Source organism: Thunnus albacares, chromosome 4, assembly GCF_914725855.1.
Source record: "Thunnus albacares chromosome 4, fThuAlb1.1, whole genome shotgun sequence".
Taxonomy (NCBI): Eukaryota; Metazoa; Chordata; class Actinopteri; order Scombriformes; family Scombridae; genus Thunnus; species Thunnus albacares.
This window is the reverse complement of record NC_058109.1, coordinates 16,087,606-16,104,071: the sequence shown is the minus strand read 5'-3', so window position 1 is coordinate 16,104,071 and position 16,466 is coordinate 16,087,606. Positions and strand designations below refer to the sequence as shown.

The window sequence follows — 16,466 nt, the reverse complement described above, 5'->3', positions numbered from 1 at the left end:
GTATAATTAGATGACAGAAAATAGAAACAGAGCATGCAGGTGCTCGTGTGAGTGTGCATATGTGTGTGATGTTGATAGAGATATTCAAAGCTCCACCTCCCCACCTGCTCTCACTGTGTACTCATGTCTCCACTGGCAGCGGGGAGAATAGAGCGTTTTTTTTTAACACACGCGAGAATGCAAGCGCCCACACAAACCTCATACGCTTGTTTACATTCAATCCAGGTCATTATACTCATACGAGAAGAGATGTGAGTTAATAAAAACAGTTTTCTGCTGAGCAACCACCACAAACCAAAAAACCCCTAACCCCATTGTTTAGATTTTATTCTCTACAGTCAGTTTCTGAGGAAAATAATCTAAGTTGCGAGAACTGATGCAGTAAAGCTTCTACTTCTGTGAAGCAATTGCAACTTAAATGGTGCTAGTTGTTGGCTTATCAGTACACTTTCAAATACCAACCAGTTAAAGGTCAAACTTTGACTGCAAAGCATTTGAGTAGCATTCATCATCAATCCCTGATTAGGTTACCTGGAATCAAACCGAAAAACTTCCCACTATGAGTCATAGTAAACAGTCCAAAATAATCTCCTATGATGGATACTTGGGTGGTGAATACGCTCACTGGTGCTCAGGCAGGCAGAGTACATATTCCATAGATAAATAAAGAGATAAAGACAGGGAGAGCTAAAGTGGGAGCAAGAGAGATGCAGACAGATATAGAGAGAGCAAAGGAAAGAGAGCAGATGTGGCCTCTGGGCTGAAACTGCTGAATCACCACGTCTCTTCTCATTACTTCATCGCATCATGAACCCGGAGCACTTTCTCTGGAGCCACACACAGAGAGACCGTCGTGATAAAAGAGACGCAGTGAGAAAAAAAACAGAGAAAAACACACAGAGAGGGCGAGACAAACAGGAAAGAGCGCCACACGGCCATCCAGAGAAAGCGATGACAGGAGATTCCCAGATCTTCTCCCTCTCTTCATCCTAATCCTCCCTTCTGTGCCGATATCACCTTGAAAGGCCCCGGAGGACTCTGTCTCTTCCCTCATCCATCTCAATAGGAGTGGTCTGTTACATAAGGGCTACATGTAGGCTACACACACACACATACTCTCATTCTGAATTTCCTGCAAGTACACTCACTCTCTCATCTCGCAGCTTTATTGCTGGACTCCCATTGTGGCACAGTCAGTGAAAGCCATCATAGTAGCACAGTCGATATTCAGGAGATTAGAGAACGAGCCGTCAGATGCAGAGAGACTCATAATGCCTGCGGTTGGAGTTATAGCCCGTTTGTAACTGCGTGTCTAGTTTCTCCTAAACGATTTGCAGTGCATGCAATATGGATTTCATGCTAGTTTTTGTCATTTTTCAAGATGAAAAAAGCTGAAATTAGGGAGTAGAGTTTTGATTTAGTAAAAGAAGAGTGATGGCACAGATAACTAAAATAAGACAGACAGAGAAAGTGAAAGTACGAGCCTCATTGCCTCTTGTTACTGTCATCCATTCTAGACATTATGAGAATGTTTTATCTCAGTTAATTGTTAATTGACAAGTGGAAATGACCAGTACTAATAGCATGCTCGTTCCTTTTATCCTTTCTATCAATCTATTTATCAAACTTAGCTTGTCATTCCTTGGTGTGGCGGTAAAATGGGCCTTGTTTGCGGAACATTCTTAGATGACAAGCAATCTGATACTGTATTAAACTGGCAGTGTGGGTTGATTCATAGAAACTTCTTATAGACCAAATGTGCTTTCCAAACTGAAGTTTGAGTTGAAATTATAAATGTCTCCTTCAACTGATTGCATTTTCATCCTCAGAATTCCATGTGTGCTCATTTTGTACTCAAGCTCTGTGATTTCATTAAAAATGAAATGAAGGAAAGATGGTGAAGACGGTCACCAAGTGAAAGTCCAGCTTTAGGCTGATGCAATCCGTCAAGGAGCTATTTATTTTTCTGTGCAGATACCAGTAATGTCAAAGTGTAAATCACCAGAGAAATAATGTCTCTCTGTATCCATTACTTAGCTTTTTTATAATCTACCTTTGATGTGGATGTGGAATACATACAATTTCCAGTAATTTTCTGTTTCCCAAGTTATATTACTAAAAGCTTAAAGTCTCGCTCTTTGCTGAGTGGAAAATCAATAACATTTAGCTGAATGCCTCTCTGGCCCACATGCTTTAAGGGAAGGCAGCCCCCCTCAATTAATATTAATGTCAAGCTCTCTGGCTTAAAGATTGTTTACCAACAAAATGGGAGGACGCCTGGAAATAATGCTGAAGTCAAGTTTTAAATTTTTTGCATCACATTCCTTAAATATTACATGATATTACTTTTCGGGACTAAATATCATTGAAGTTGACCTTGCCCTGCAGCTAATTTGCATTTGTACTTCAGGATTCAGGAATGTTTTCTGTTGGGACCAGAGCAAAGATATGGTAGAGATTTTGCAAGAACCTAATAATGGCCTGAACAGTCTGTACAGTATTTAGTACAGTATATGTGACAGCATTCACTCACTGTAACGGGAATCAATAGTCACCCAAGACTCACTCACATGTAGAGTAATGACATGCCCTCTTTGTAAAACCACTGTACATCATGTGAGTAAAAACACTTTGGTAGTTGTGGTTACAAATCACTTAAAATGTTAAAAGACATTAACTGTATTTCCATCTGATGTCAAGCGAATTTTAAATGTCCCAAAAAAGAAAAAAAAAAGAAAATGTGAATTAGGCACGTTTCCATCAACTGGTTTGGAGCAAATAAAATAGGCTACACAAAGCGTGGTTGTGTCAGAAGTTGTCGGTATGGGCTACATTACGCATGGCTGAAATAAACAGAGTAGAGGAAGAAGAGGTTGCGAACTGGAAACAAAACCAGTAGCCTTGTTCATCTATGAGAGAAAAATGGAGAGAGGTCTTCAGGAATTTGTTTCAATTGGGCAAGTTGTAATTGCTCTTTCATGCTGGCCAGTATTGGCCATGTTTTTGCACATTATGGGAATATCCAAGAAGACGCTAACAGAGGAAATAGCTGATGAGTCATGTGAGTTAAATGTTCACTACATCAGAATTTATTCAGCAAAGGCGTTTCCATCTCCCATTTAGCACATTAACTCTTTTTCAAAAAAGGCAAAAACCACCTCAAGTGAATGTAAAAACTTTTTTTGCGAAATTGTGGCCGTTTTTGGAAAACACAGCTAATGAGAGGTTACAGAAACAATAAGCTTCCGTGATTCTCTACAACATGGTTGTAAAAGGCAGCTGAAAGGTGTACTTTCATTCACATAATGGTGCTGAAAAATGTGGTGGCAGTTTATAATATAATAAAATAATAAATAAATGATAAGGTATTATAACCAGATATACACTGATTTTGATGTTTTGTCATTACAGATTTTGTAAAAGCAGGATTGCATTCATTAAAGCCATGAATCTAATGGTCTCTTTTCTGAATGTAGGCTGCAGCGTCTCACATTCAGACATCACCACATCATGGGTGGCAGCCATCCAATCATAATCCACCAAAACACTCACAGCAAGAGACACAGGATTACCATAATGTAGAGCTGCTCGTGCACATTCCCATTCGGTCCATACAGTGTAGTGGAACCTCAATACTCCTGCATGTATCCACACACACATATGCACACTTATAGGTAATCTTGTGCTGATCGTGTTTGAAATAATATCCACTGCAGTCACTGATGAAATTCAGTCAGTTCATCAAGCTCCAGTGACTGTGACTCAGGCATTACTTAATCAATGGTGTATGGCACCAGTTCAACACAGCTATATAATGCTTAGGTAGTGTTTTGGCATTGAAACACAGTACAATACCCTTTCAAAGACTATATCATTTCTGCCAAAGTTGGCATTACTGGAAAGAAATATAGTGAATTATTCATTTTGCAGACACTAAAATTGCTGTTTCAGACATCAACAATGGCAAGATCCCAAAAAGGTTACGCATTCACGTTCTGTCTGGGCACTAAAGTGTCTCTTCAAAGATTTAATAAACTAGGAGCTGAAATAAATTTTTCCAGTTCATCTTTCCAAATATAAAGATGTACAGTATTTCCAAAATGAGAAGAGTCTGCATCTCAAAGATATAGTAATACAACTAACATCCACAAACCAAGGATAAGTTGACAAAACAATCAAAACTCAAGATCCACTAATTTGCTTGTTCTGGAGCTTTTGACAGTATCATCCAGTCTTCATTAGCTGATGGAGTTTGCTCTCGAGTTGTCATGAACTGTAGGAGTTCAAACGTTCTATGATTCTGAGCACCAGGTTTCGTTTGACAGATCCTTCTTGGCCTTGGAAACAGCAAAAGTGAAGATCCACTTACTTGTTTGTTCTGGAGCTTTTCACCGCAACATGTTTTTTTCTTTGCAAGCATAAACACACCCCGTTTGATGCAGGGTGTTACAAACAATAATGCCATACAACAACACTACAAAAATGTCCATTAAACTGAAAAGGTCAAAAATGTCTCATGCCGCTGCCACCTAGACATCCAATACGAGGCTGACAGGATAAAACTACACCCACATAATGACAGCAATGAACGGCTGTAAAATCTATCATCAGCATCCACACACAAAACCTTTATAGCCTGAAAATGTGATTTGCAGAAACATTTGCAGCAGCAGAGTGAGACAGCAATGTTATTACAGAGCAGAGGGGTCACATTTCACTTGTAGAAGGCGATGTTTTATTCAGAGCTACATGCTCTTCTATGACAGTGTACAGTATGATGTATGAGTTGATAGCATAGGGATAATATCCTGTTAGCCAACTTGAGCTGTCAAGGGATGAAACACTTACTCTTAGCCTTGACACTCACACATACACGCATTAGTATGAACACACAGTCACACATGCGGCCATAAATATTCATATAAACACACAAAAACAGAGGCAGGTGACAGTGCTGGGTGGTGGGATGTGTGAACCTGAACCCCAGAGAAAAGCTGTCTTGTCTGTTCAGATTAATTGAGCTGTTTCTATTTTGGGCGTAGCTTCAGTGAGAGAACAGAAAACAGTTTAATACAAAGACATTACAACAAAAACAATCAAAATAAAGAAATAAAGATATAAGAATTCATTTCACAATTCACATGAGATATAAAAAATGTTCGTAATTACCTGTGTGTCGCTACTGTATTGGAACATGTGAACCACATAATTACTTTAATCTCATCCAGGACTGCACAAATGAATCTTATTTCAAATCAGGGTCAGTTAGCATTAAGCCAATGTACCTACACTTAAATTAGCTTTATCAAATTATCTCGGAAGCTCAGACACAATGAGCCTGTTTCCTAAGGGTCACCAAGCCAATTCCAATTTCATTCAGCAACAACACTCAACACAGCGACCGGCTATGTCAACCTCCCATCAGTCGGGCAATTGAACAGTACTCAACCCATCATTGAAGTCACTTACCACTCATGATGAGGCTCATCAATAACCAGCAGGATCTTGAACTTCTTGGAGAGTGAGGGAGAAGGCGCTGACTGCTCCACAAACCCGGCGGCGGAAGCAGCCGTCTGTTTGACCACGTTGGTGATGGAGCTGAAGGAGCTGAAGAAGCCAGAGGAACCACCAGAGGAGGAGGACTGGGCCTGTTGAGGCTGTTGAGCCAGTTGGGACGGACGGCGCTCCTGAGATGCAGAGGAGCTGGCTGGTGCCTGGGACGGTACTGGAGTTTTGGTCGGGGATATGGCAGGGGCAGGCGCCATGGCAGGTGCTGCACCTTGTTGGGAAGGAGAGGAGGCGGTGGGGGGAGGAGGAGCAGGTGGGTCAGGCCTCTGGAGATCTGTCATGTAGCCGTTGGGCAGGTTGGACATGAAGCTGCTGTCAGAGAGACGGCGTCGGAGGAAGTTCATGATTGCGGTCGGTAAAGGTCGGTCTTGCAGTCGGTTGGTCGGTTGCTCTCTAAGAAGTGCCTCTTGAATTCACTTTCTGAATGGGGTGAGAGCAAAGACGGGAAGCAGGGAGAGAAACACACACTGATCAGAGGTTAGAAGAATGACAGAGAGCAAATCAGTCCCAATGATTGAGGGATGGGTGACGGAGAGCTGCTTCTGTGTTGGAGGAATGGAAAGCAGGAAGGAAGGAAGGATGGATGAAGCGATGGATACAGCTCTGGTCCAGTCTTCAAGAGACAGCTCTCCAAAGCGCAACAAAGCCAGCAGAACAGCGCGCGTGTATATAGTGTTTCTCCTCAGCCTCACGCCTCCTCACAAATGCGTGTGTGTGACGTGTGTGGAGTGTGTATTTTAGAGAGAGAGGTGTGGTGTTGCCCCCTTCGGTGTTCTCCCCCCTCAACACTGCCTGCCCACCTCCTGAATTGCTGCAAGCTGAATGCGCTCAAGAGATGCTGATCTCTCTGCTTATCTCACCCGTTCGCTCGCTCACGCTCCCTCTGCCCTTTTCCTCTGCCTTGCTCGCTCTTTCACTCACTCTCTCTCTCTCTCTCTCTCTCTCTCTCTCTCTCTCTCTCTCTCTCTGCACGCTCACTGGCTGCCTCCCCCTCCCCCTTGCCTCCTCTTCTCTCCTGTCATCCTCCTCCTACATCACAGACTACGTGTGTGTGTCGTGCTGCAGCACTTATAGCGCTGCGTGCCGTGTGCAACCAGTGGAAGGGGTTTCCTGCAAGCGTGCATAAGGTGGAGTTCACAGATGGGAACACCATCTACCCTACTCTGCAGGCCCCACCTCCTTCTCCCGCCATCTTTCCATCCATCTTTCTGCCTTCTTCCCAACCTGCCTTCCAGTCATCCCTTTGTCTTTCTATTCCCCCTCCACTGTCGGCTTATGTGTTTGAGTGTGTGATACATTTTCCAGAGGATTAATCCCCCCCCCCCCCCTTTGATAATGTGCTTGGTCAATATTTTGTTAATAGTATGTGGCATAATGGAGGGCAGGGCTCATATGTAATTTAAACCACTGTATTGAACATGCCTGAGGAGAGGACAGGAGGAAAATCAAGGAAACAGAAGAGGAGAAGGACAGAGATTCATCCATCTCTTCTGCTTTCGGCTGATTTAATCAGTCAAATGTTTCCCTCCATTGGAACGTGTTGCTCTTTGATAATGTGTGCTGCTCTGCAGCTTGAGAAAGCAGCACGTGGTACTCACCAAGGGCAGCCGAGCTTGATGAGACCCTGTTTTTGTATGATTTTAGATGCATTTCGCATCATCATTTTATCACTATAGTATGATCTCTAATTAGTGCAATAACATTTTCCTAAAAATTCCACTTTAAAGGGGACATACCATGGACATTTCGAGGTCTATATTTTTATTCTGGGGCTCTACAGGAATATCTTTGCATGATTTACAGCTTAAAAAACTCCTTATTTATCTTATACTGGCCCTTGACACAGCCTCTCAGTTCATCCTCTGTCTGAAACAGGCCATTTTAGCTGCTGTCCCCCCTCCGGAGGAACAGTGGTAGTAGGATTTCAACTATTTTTTTTCTTTTTACTTCAAATGAAAACGTCTCAAGTATATCTGTATTTTTAGCCTGAATATGATCCGCAATATGCAAGTGGACAACATGAACAACTTTAGCAACAAAGGCTACAGAATGGACGGCCATTTGTGGGCATGTGCAAACAATCTGATGTCATCACGAGGAGGAAGTAGAGGTAACATTGCAAACAAAGCGTTCAGAGCAGGTTGAAGCCCTGGATTTTGACTTACAGGGAGCATTTTCACATACATTCACCTCATGTTTTGGAACTTCAACCATGTTGAACTGTTGTTAACAGTATAAGAATAACAGAAATTACAAAAAGTATGTGTCCCCCTTGAGGCATTGCAGCGATCAGCGTGTAAAATAGCATCTATCAGAGGATACCAACATTGTAGATTTCTATGATGACTACATACTTAAAAACATGGATGATGAAGGTGAACAATCACACAACCTCATACTGAGATCCACAGTGCACTCCTTTCAGTTAAAGAGAAGATAGTTCCTTCTCTACACCACTCAGTGAAAGCTTCAGACTATTTGTTTCCGTGTCTCTTTCAGTCCTCACTCTAAAACAAATATATCTTCCCTATGCCTGCCTTCATTATACAATTTACAGCATGAGAGGAGCACAGTTCCTAAATGCCGTCGGCAGAAGGCTGCGTCTGCACTGTTTGCTGCTATGAGCTTTACTTTAAAAAAAAAAAAAAAGCCACGAGATGACAGGACAAAGAAGGAGAAAGAAGATTAGTGAAGCGGGAAGAAAATCCCACACACTGAGGAGAACAGCCTGGAATGGGAACGACTGCAGAAGAAAATACAGACCTACAGTACCCTCCTGTCCTTTCTTTTCTCTAAAGGGGTACATTAATTATTCCGCAAAGGATGTAAAGCAATTTCACTAATTTAGTAATATTCTCCAAACCGTCCATCAGATTTGACTGCTTATTCACTGCCAAGCATTTAGATTTCTGGACGCTCATGGCTTTTGGTTAGCACTGATATTCTCTCAATTGATGGAAATGTATTCGTTGACCTTTTATGCAATTGAATGGTTGCTTTTCAGCTTTATTTTAAACCACTCATATGGCCACATCTCTTTTGAACCTCAGCTTTTTTTCCTGTGTGACTCATGATTTGTGTTTGTCATAAGTTTTTCCACACATGAGAGTTGCAATTTGCAGGAGTACCGTATAGATTACCCCCCGTTATTGTATCGCATTCAATCAGCTGCCATCACTCACCTTTTACAAACCTCTAATGTTTAGAATTGAACAGTTGAACATCAAACTGCTACAGAGCTTTAGACAAATGCCTCTAGGCTGCTTCCGTATTTATGTAATGTGCCGCATGACAGAAAATGTGCTGATGACAGAAAAAAAGGTGAGTGGACAACCCATTTTTCTTGCTGAACAAAAAAAAAAAAAACATGTTTCATAAGAGATATGTCAGTGCAGTGCAGTCAATCTTTGGACTCAAGCAACACAGTGGTAAAGTTGAATTACTAATTGTATTAACTCCTGAAAAGAGAATTTCCAGGATGCACATTTGTAGCAAGTCACGATGAGTCAAGCCCAGTGACGGGGGGAGGTTGTGTTTAGTCAACCAGAAGAGAGCCAGAGTGAGTCACAGAGCTGCAGTGTGAACTGTAGCGACATCCTAAGCTTGTCCTGGCCTACATGTTTCATGACATACACACACAACACATTTCCAAACATATTATATAATATTTGTGTGCATGAAATTCGAGCAATAGAATATATATTTACAACAGCATACGAAAAACATTATGGCCCAAATATTGTTCCACTCTTTAAACTTGAGTGTTGTTGCGTATGGCGACAGCTCAGAGAGGAGAGTATGATATGATCTGATCTTTCTTGTGTTGCTGCGTTGGAGGAAACACAGTGAGGATACGCAAACATAGCGGATCCACAATGTCTGCAGCATCACTCATCTGTCAAAACACGCAAGTGCACACACACTACAAGCACAGAATGCACAAGTGTGTGTGCACATCCACACACATTCACACGCTAACGTGTATACAGAAGCACAGATTCTGACATACAAGCACATTCAGACCATAAACGCATGCACACGCACTGACACACATACACAGGAAGTAAAAGTGTGTATCATTTAATAATGCATTAATAAATGCTTGCATCAAAAAATGAGTAATTATACTAAAAACTTATTCATTCACTAATTAAAAAGATTAGTGTGATCTGTCTTCAACTGCAGACAGGACTACAATTTCAGAATATAAAACGCTATTTTGGTGGAGAGTGTGATATTAACACCTATTTTGATTGTGATGTTGTGTGTGTGTGTGCAGCTCTGTGTGTGGTGTGCACAAGCCTGGTTAAATGCTGCTCTGGGGGATTAACAGATATCACATATCCATACATGTGAGTGAATATGCAAGGGAGAAACCTCCTGCAGTTTCACCGGCTCAATTTAAATAATCCATGAAAAATCTGAACACTTGTGTTCTGTGCACATCTGGCCTCAACCGTAGGCACTCATGACATCATGTCGTACATGCCGCAGCCTCAGAAGAGCATGCACATGTTTGTAAATTCCATTATTTTAATGAATTAATCAGTTCAATTTCAACTCAACTCAAGTTCAATTAATAACAGTCTGTTTAATGAGTCGATGTAATGGGGCAGTTAATACTGGAGCATAAAGACTGAGTAAACTGTAGTTTGCATTAAGAAATCTCAGATGCACTGGCAGGTTAACTGAAAACAAAGGAGGAATCGACGGGGTTATTATGCGGCTATGGAGTTATAAAGGAGTTATACACGCTTGTCCTGTCTTAAGAAAGGACTCGCACTAGACCTTCACAGATGTCACCTCATTGAGCTTCCTGTATTAGAAATGAGTGATGATGCTGTGACTCGGTTGAGGAGACAAGAAAAAACATTAAAATGTCTATTCCAGCCTCTGAAACTACTTCAGGGAATAGCGTGGATTCAGCCAAGCTATTATAAAAGATAGGTCTCTGAATGAACTTTAACAGTGTTGGGTGGATGGATGGAGCTACAAGATTAAAACACCTACACACAACTCAAACATCTGCAGCAAATCCCCCAAAGCACCATTTAACCTCTACACACACACACACACACACACACACACACACACACACACACACACACAAACACTCATCGAAATATAACCTGTAGCGTGTGTTGCAGTGCTGAAGAGACCGGTGCTTATATTTTTGTGATAGGTCTAGTTGTACTGTATATTTTTAGGAACATAAAATTCAAGATTTAAAACTGCCATAGCAACCGGTAGAACAAAAGTCCAACACATAATAAAAACTCACATTTCAATCAGCCAAACCAATTATGTGAAAGCAGAATATCTACAGTTGATATTCAGTGTTTGGGATTTGACCTTATTACTGCTCAGTGCAGCAGGGTTTGGGGGAGTGACAATAATAACTTTGCCCCAGGGTAACTAAGACCTTCAGGTGGATGCTCTGGTGGACGTGAAGCTTATGAAATGAACAGCAACAGCAGCTGTAGCAAGTGATTGCAGCAGTAAAGCTTTCAAATGAGCAATGCAGCAAGAGGCACGAGCAGTGCACTGACAGCTTCCATACAATACCATATTGCAAAGGATACAATACGGTGTAAAAACATTACACTCATGTGAATGTTGAGCATCAGATATGTCCTAACCTGGGCTAGTTTGCTGGCAATACAGTTCCAATTATAAACTGATATGGATCTGTTTAATGAGTCATAGTCAGACATCTATAACAATGGCTGATGGTCAACAACAAGTCTGGTCCTACAGTCAGATCTGCAGCAGCGCTTGTAGGCTAGTCAAGGCTCAGTTTGATGACGAATAAATGATCTAAAACTGCAACAACTAGTCGATTAATCAATTAGTCGATCAACAGAAAAATTAATAGGAAACTATTTTGATAATTGAATAATGGTTTTAGTCATTTTTAAAGCAAAAATGCCAAAATTTGCTCAGCTTCATCTTCTCAAATTTGAAGATTTGATGCTTTGTTGTACATGACAGTGAAGTTTTGAGTTTTGCACTGTTGGCCAAAACAAGATATCACCTTTGACTCTAGGAAATTATAGGTGGCATTTTTTCAATATTTACAATGACATTTTATAAACAAAATGATTAATTGATAAAATAATCATCAGATTAATTGATAATGAAAATAATTGTTAGCCCTAAAATGATTTAATTGCAGCATATGGCAAACGTCACAGCTCAACATCACATCTAACAGTACAGTAATTACAAGTACAGGTGATAACGCTTTGGTTTAGCATGCCAGACCTCGCCTGGTTTGAAAGAGGGAAAATATTTATATTATGTCGATTACAACAGATTTTAAAACTGGTCTGTATTATGTGTATTTGTACGTTTGTATTGTATTAATAATATGTATAAATCAAAGATCTGCAATCATGGCATTAATCAGCCTCATTAAATACACAACAGCGACTGGGTCCGTTTTGGAAGATGGCACAGAGATGCACCAACATTGATCATTTAGGGGCGATTTGCAAATGTACTGTAAGACCTGAATGAGCAAAATCAGTTGGCATTTAGAAAAAAAAACAACTCTTCAGTTAGCAACGAACCTGAACTTGTAGCAGTCAAACCTACGTTTTGTTGTTAGCTGTCAAGCAGTATTGGAAGAAGCATTCTTAAATGAGTGCAGCTGACTCATTATTTTTTACTAGAATAGCACTTTATCATTAACAAAAGCTAACTGAGAAGAATTGACCTTGAGGACGTCACTATTATGTGTACCACAGGGTTGAAATATCATTCACAATAACATTGATATGTATTATAATTAGAACAGATTAAGACTCCTGTCAGTCACTAACCTGACATTTAGATTAGTCTTAAAATCTACCTTAAATCAATATGCATATTTACTCATATATCTAGATAATGAATTTTAGGTCTTAAGGAGTTTAGTGTAGAGGGCAGATACCCAGCTACAAAGGTGATTAATGAGAAAACAAGCACCTGACTGCTAGAAGATGTGTTGATTTCACTCAGAAAACTGAGACGGATCAGTGTGTGTGTGTGTGTGTGTGAAATAAAAGCAACTAATGAGCTAATGTGGCTCAAACAATCCAGCCTGAAATCACATATTGATTTATAGAAATTTCCCCTCACGTAATCATCCCATTAACTCTCTCACTACCAACATACATGTTTATACTTAATTGACATTTAAGCTAATCATTTTGTGTCAATATGAATCTTAGTCTTCACTGAAACTATTTCAAACCTGGTAGGTCACTCGAATGTACAATAACCACGCATTTGATTGAACTCAACAGTTACACAAATTATGTGTATTATTAATTGATTATTCATTTTGATGTTTTTTCTCATTTTCTTGCACTATTGTCAATCAAGATACCACCCCATGTCTCATTTTACCTCAAACGTGCATTTTAGTTTGTCTTTCACTTGCTTCTGACTCTAATATTGTGAATATTATTGGCTAATTCCTCCTTGCTCAGTGACATGTGACCCTTCAGCAGGGCAAGATAAAAGTGTCTGCTTCTCTTTCTCTCTTTCACAAAGGGGTCTGGAGCAGCTGTGCAACTGCAGGAGTGTGTGTGTGTGGTTAGTGGTGCATTTTCTTTTGATGTTCCATCACAAGGCATGGGGCAGCAATGGCAATCTCCATGGCAACAGGCGTGCAAAAGCTGAAAAGATTCTCCTAGTCAGTGCACATGTGTGTACATGTTTGTATTATACACGTATGATGTGTGTGTTTGGAGGCTAGCGTAATAATCTCATGTGAGGTTGAAATTGCCTCAGAGGATTTGCATCATTTAGTGCAATCTGTATTTCTTGTAGTTTTAATATAAAATGCCTCCTGAAATTCCTGTAAACCCAGAAGAGGTGACAGATATCGATGTATTAACAGCAACAGTTAACAGCAAGCTGCACTTCAATCTGGTTTCTGCCAAGACATACCAATCAAAGCTGTGTACATCCAAATGAACTGTTCCTGAGGCGTCCACTCAAACTCAAGGAGATGTACAGAGAGTTTTAATCATTGAGCACTTACAAACTAATCTATAGGGGTAGAAACTTTGACAAAATCACTTCAAATTGGAAAAAAACGTGCAATCACAACAAACATCGATTCAGGTCAATTAGTCATTCCTATACCAAAAGAAAATAACAAAAGCAGCGTTTCTTTTCATTCCAATCAGTTCAGTCATTTTCACACACTGGCCCACACAAACACTGTGAGGAGAGATGGAGGTGCGATGGGAGGATTTTCACTGTGGCTAGTTATGTATATTTATAAGTCTGTCTTCCTGTGGACTTGAGATTCACTGTGCAGAGTTTGACGCTAGAAGGCTTTCAAGGTATTCACATTCATCTGCTGAAAGAGGAAAGTTTATCTGTGCTCAGCAAAAATCTGAGTTTGAAGTGTAAGTAGATGAGCAGGATTTGTGACATCACAGCGATTTTAGAGCCAATTATGGTCCAGTAAACTTGAAGCCTCCAGTGCACATACACTGAGAATTGACTTTACAGTGAAGAAGGAGACATCTTGTGTCCAGCAGTTAAACTTTGGAAATGAAAAATATTTGCATATTCATAGATTCTGGGTTTTTCAATGAGGAAGAAGGAGGAGATGTATTTTTTTACGACATAACTGAACATTTATTGTGGAAAAAAACATATCAGACACTAATTATTAGTCAAAGCAGAGTATTTTTTATAGGTTTACATATAAGTCTGGAGGGGATCTTTAAACAATCTACTTATTTGTGTTGCCTTATATTGTAAATCTTTACTACTCTGCTGATTGGTGACATTTTAAAATATATTTTATTCATACACTCTCAGTGAAAAGCACCTGGCCTTAAGGTGTTATAACTGACTCAGGTTAATGGAAGGCATGTCCTGTGTAGCTGGTCTATTGTAGCTGGTGGTTAATTGGTTAATGAAAAATATACTAATGACCAGCCTCCAAAACAATTCTCCCAGAAAGGCTCCAAATATAAATATCAGCAAGACTGAGCATGGATGACATATGACATATTTGTATATTTCAGTCCATGCAGAGATCTATATCAGTCACTTCAGTGTAACTTTATCTCAATTCATGAAAACCACCTCATCTGCCCTTAAGGCCCTGTTTACACCTGGCATTAACATCCGTCTCGGGTGATCCGATCACAAGTGGATAACTCCAAATACAGGTGTAAACGCACCCAAGACGCATTGAATGCGGATTGAGATCCGATCACTCAGACCACATTAGGAGGTGGTCTGGGCCGCATGTGGCCACATTCTTTTAGGAGTGTAAACGCAAATGCGTCCTGGACCACATTGAAGGACTGCCTACTCAATTGACGTCCTCTATTTTCCGGCAAATTAGACACAGGACCCTCTGTCCAAGGCTGTTCAACATGTTTGATAACAGGATAAACTAATTATTTTGTTTTTCATGTGAATTAAAAACGTAATCCACATCCCGTTTTTTCCTGTTTTTCTCGTTCCCTTAACCGGTTTCCCTCTTCAAATCGACAGTTAGAATAGAAATTAAACCATTAGCCTAATTTTTCGCTTGTCTGTCTAAAAAAATATTTCAGAGGCTAAACGTTGCTGGATAGTTTCTTCTGTCCTGTCAAGTTGATAACTACAGTTTTTAGTTTTGCTGCGCTGCTGAACATAATGAGCTCAGGATTTATCAGGAGGACGACTGCTTTACTCCAAACAGTTTCACTGTATGAACCTGGACTGTGTGTGTAACAGGTGACCTATTGGATGTGTAGAAGAACACAGAACATTAATTAACATTAGATCGGCGTGTCGGAGATTTAAATAATCAATGAAGTTATGCTGCTGTATTTTATGCTTAAATGCGCACGATGTCTCTGAGTGGAGAGATGCAGCTGCGGGGAGATCGCTGCCTCTCTCTCTCTCTCTCTCTCTCTCTCTCTCTCTCTCGGAAATTATGTCCGTGTTTATGTGCACATAGAGCGGAGAAGTGAGATCCGATCACATGTGGTCACTCAGGACGCATGTGGAGACGCATGTTAATGCCAGGTGTAAACGCACTTAAAGCTTTCCACTTGTGATCGGATCACCCGAGACGCATGTTGATATCAGGTGTAAACGGGGCCTAAATTACTGCTGAATAAGGATTGTTTGGCCATGAAAATACATAGAATGAATTCTGTGGGGATGGCATTATAGATTCTCACAATATACAACCACAATGATAATACAACACAGGAAGGAAAAATGGCTACCAGATATGGATTAATACATGGACGATACATGACGACATAGAGTCATGATCACAAGTGTTAATTCAACATGATGGAAAATACCTTTTTACTCAACCTGGTGCTTCACTGTCCCTGAATTAACAAAGCACTATTCACAGTGAGTGAGCTCATTAGTCAGGATTCAGTGACCTTATCAATATTCATTTGGCTGAAAAAAATGGCTCATGGCAATTACTAAGAAGATAATATTTGTCCCGGCCTTGACAATCCCATAATGAGCTGTAGACATATTGCCAACTGTCATGAATCTACATTCAATATTAATTCAGTCAAATAGATTTGAGCATTGGGCGTATAAGACTAGCGACTAATGCAGTAGTGAAGACTGATGACGGCCTCTCCAATCTTTTGGCTTTTCAATATGAATATTATTCAGTATTAATTTTGATTTAATCAGGCATCGAGTTTGAACCATTGGGAGAGTTTTTAAGCTGCCAGCCAGTAAATGTGGTCTCTTTTTTCATGGTTGTCATGCAATATTCAGTTTCATTTGGTTTCACGGGTTTTATTTAATATCTTCACTAATTCAAGCACAAAACTTTGCAAACAAATATGAGAGTATGGAACTTGACAAGAGCAATTTTCAAAGTCATGTCAGAGAGATTCAATTCTCATGGATTT

At 40.3% G+C, this 16,466-nt stretch overlaps 1 protein-coding gene across 1 annotated transcript in view; it reads right to left on the bottom strand.

Annotated features, from left to right (window-relative positions):
* Positions 1-6,444, bottom strand: part of syn2b (synapsin IIb) — an 87,285-nt gene extending 80,841 nt beyond the window's left edge. The window contains exon 1 of the mRNA XM_044348176.1: positions 5,470-6,444. Coding sequence (XP_044204111.1) covers positions 5,470-5,912 — 443 coding nt within the window. The 5' untranslated portion in view covers positions 5,913-6,444. The remainder of the gene's footprint in view (positions 1-5,469) is intronic.
* Between the last annotated feature and the right edge of the window lie 10,022 nt (positions 6,445-16,466).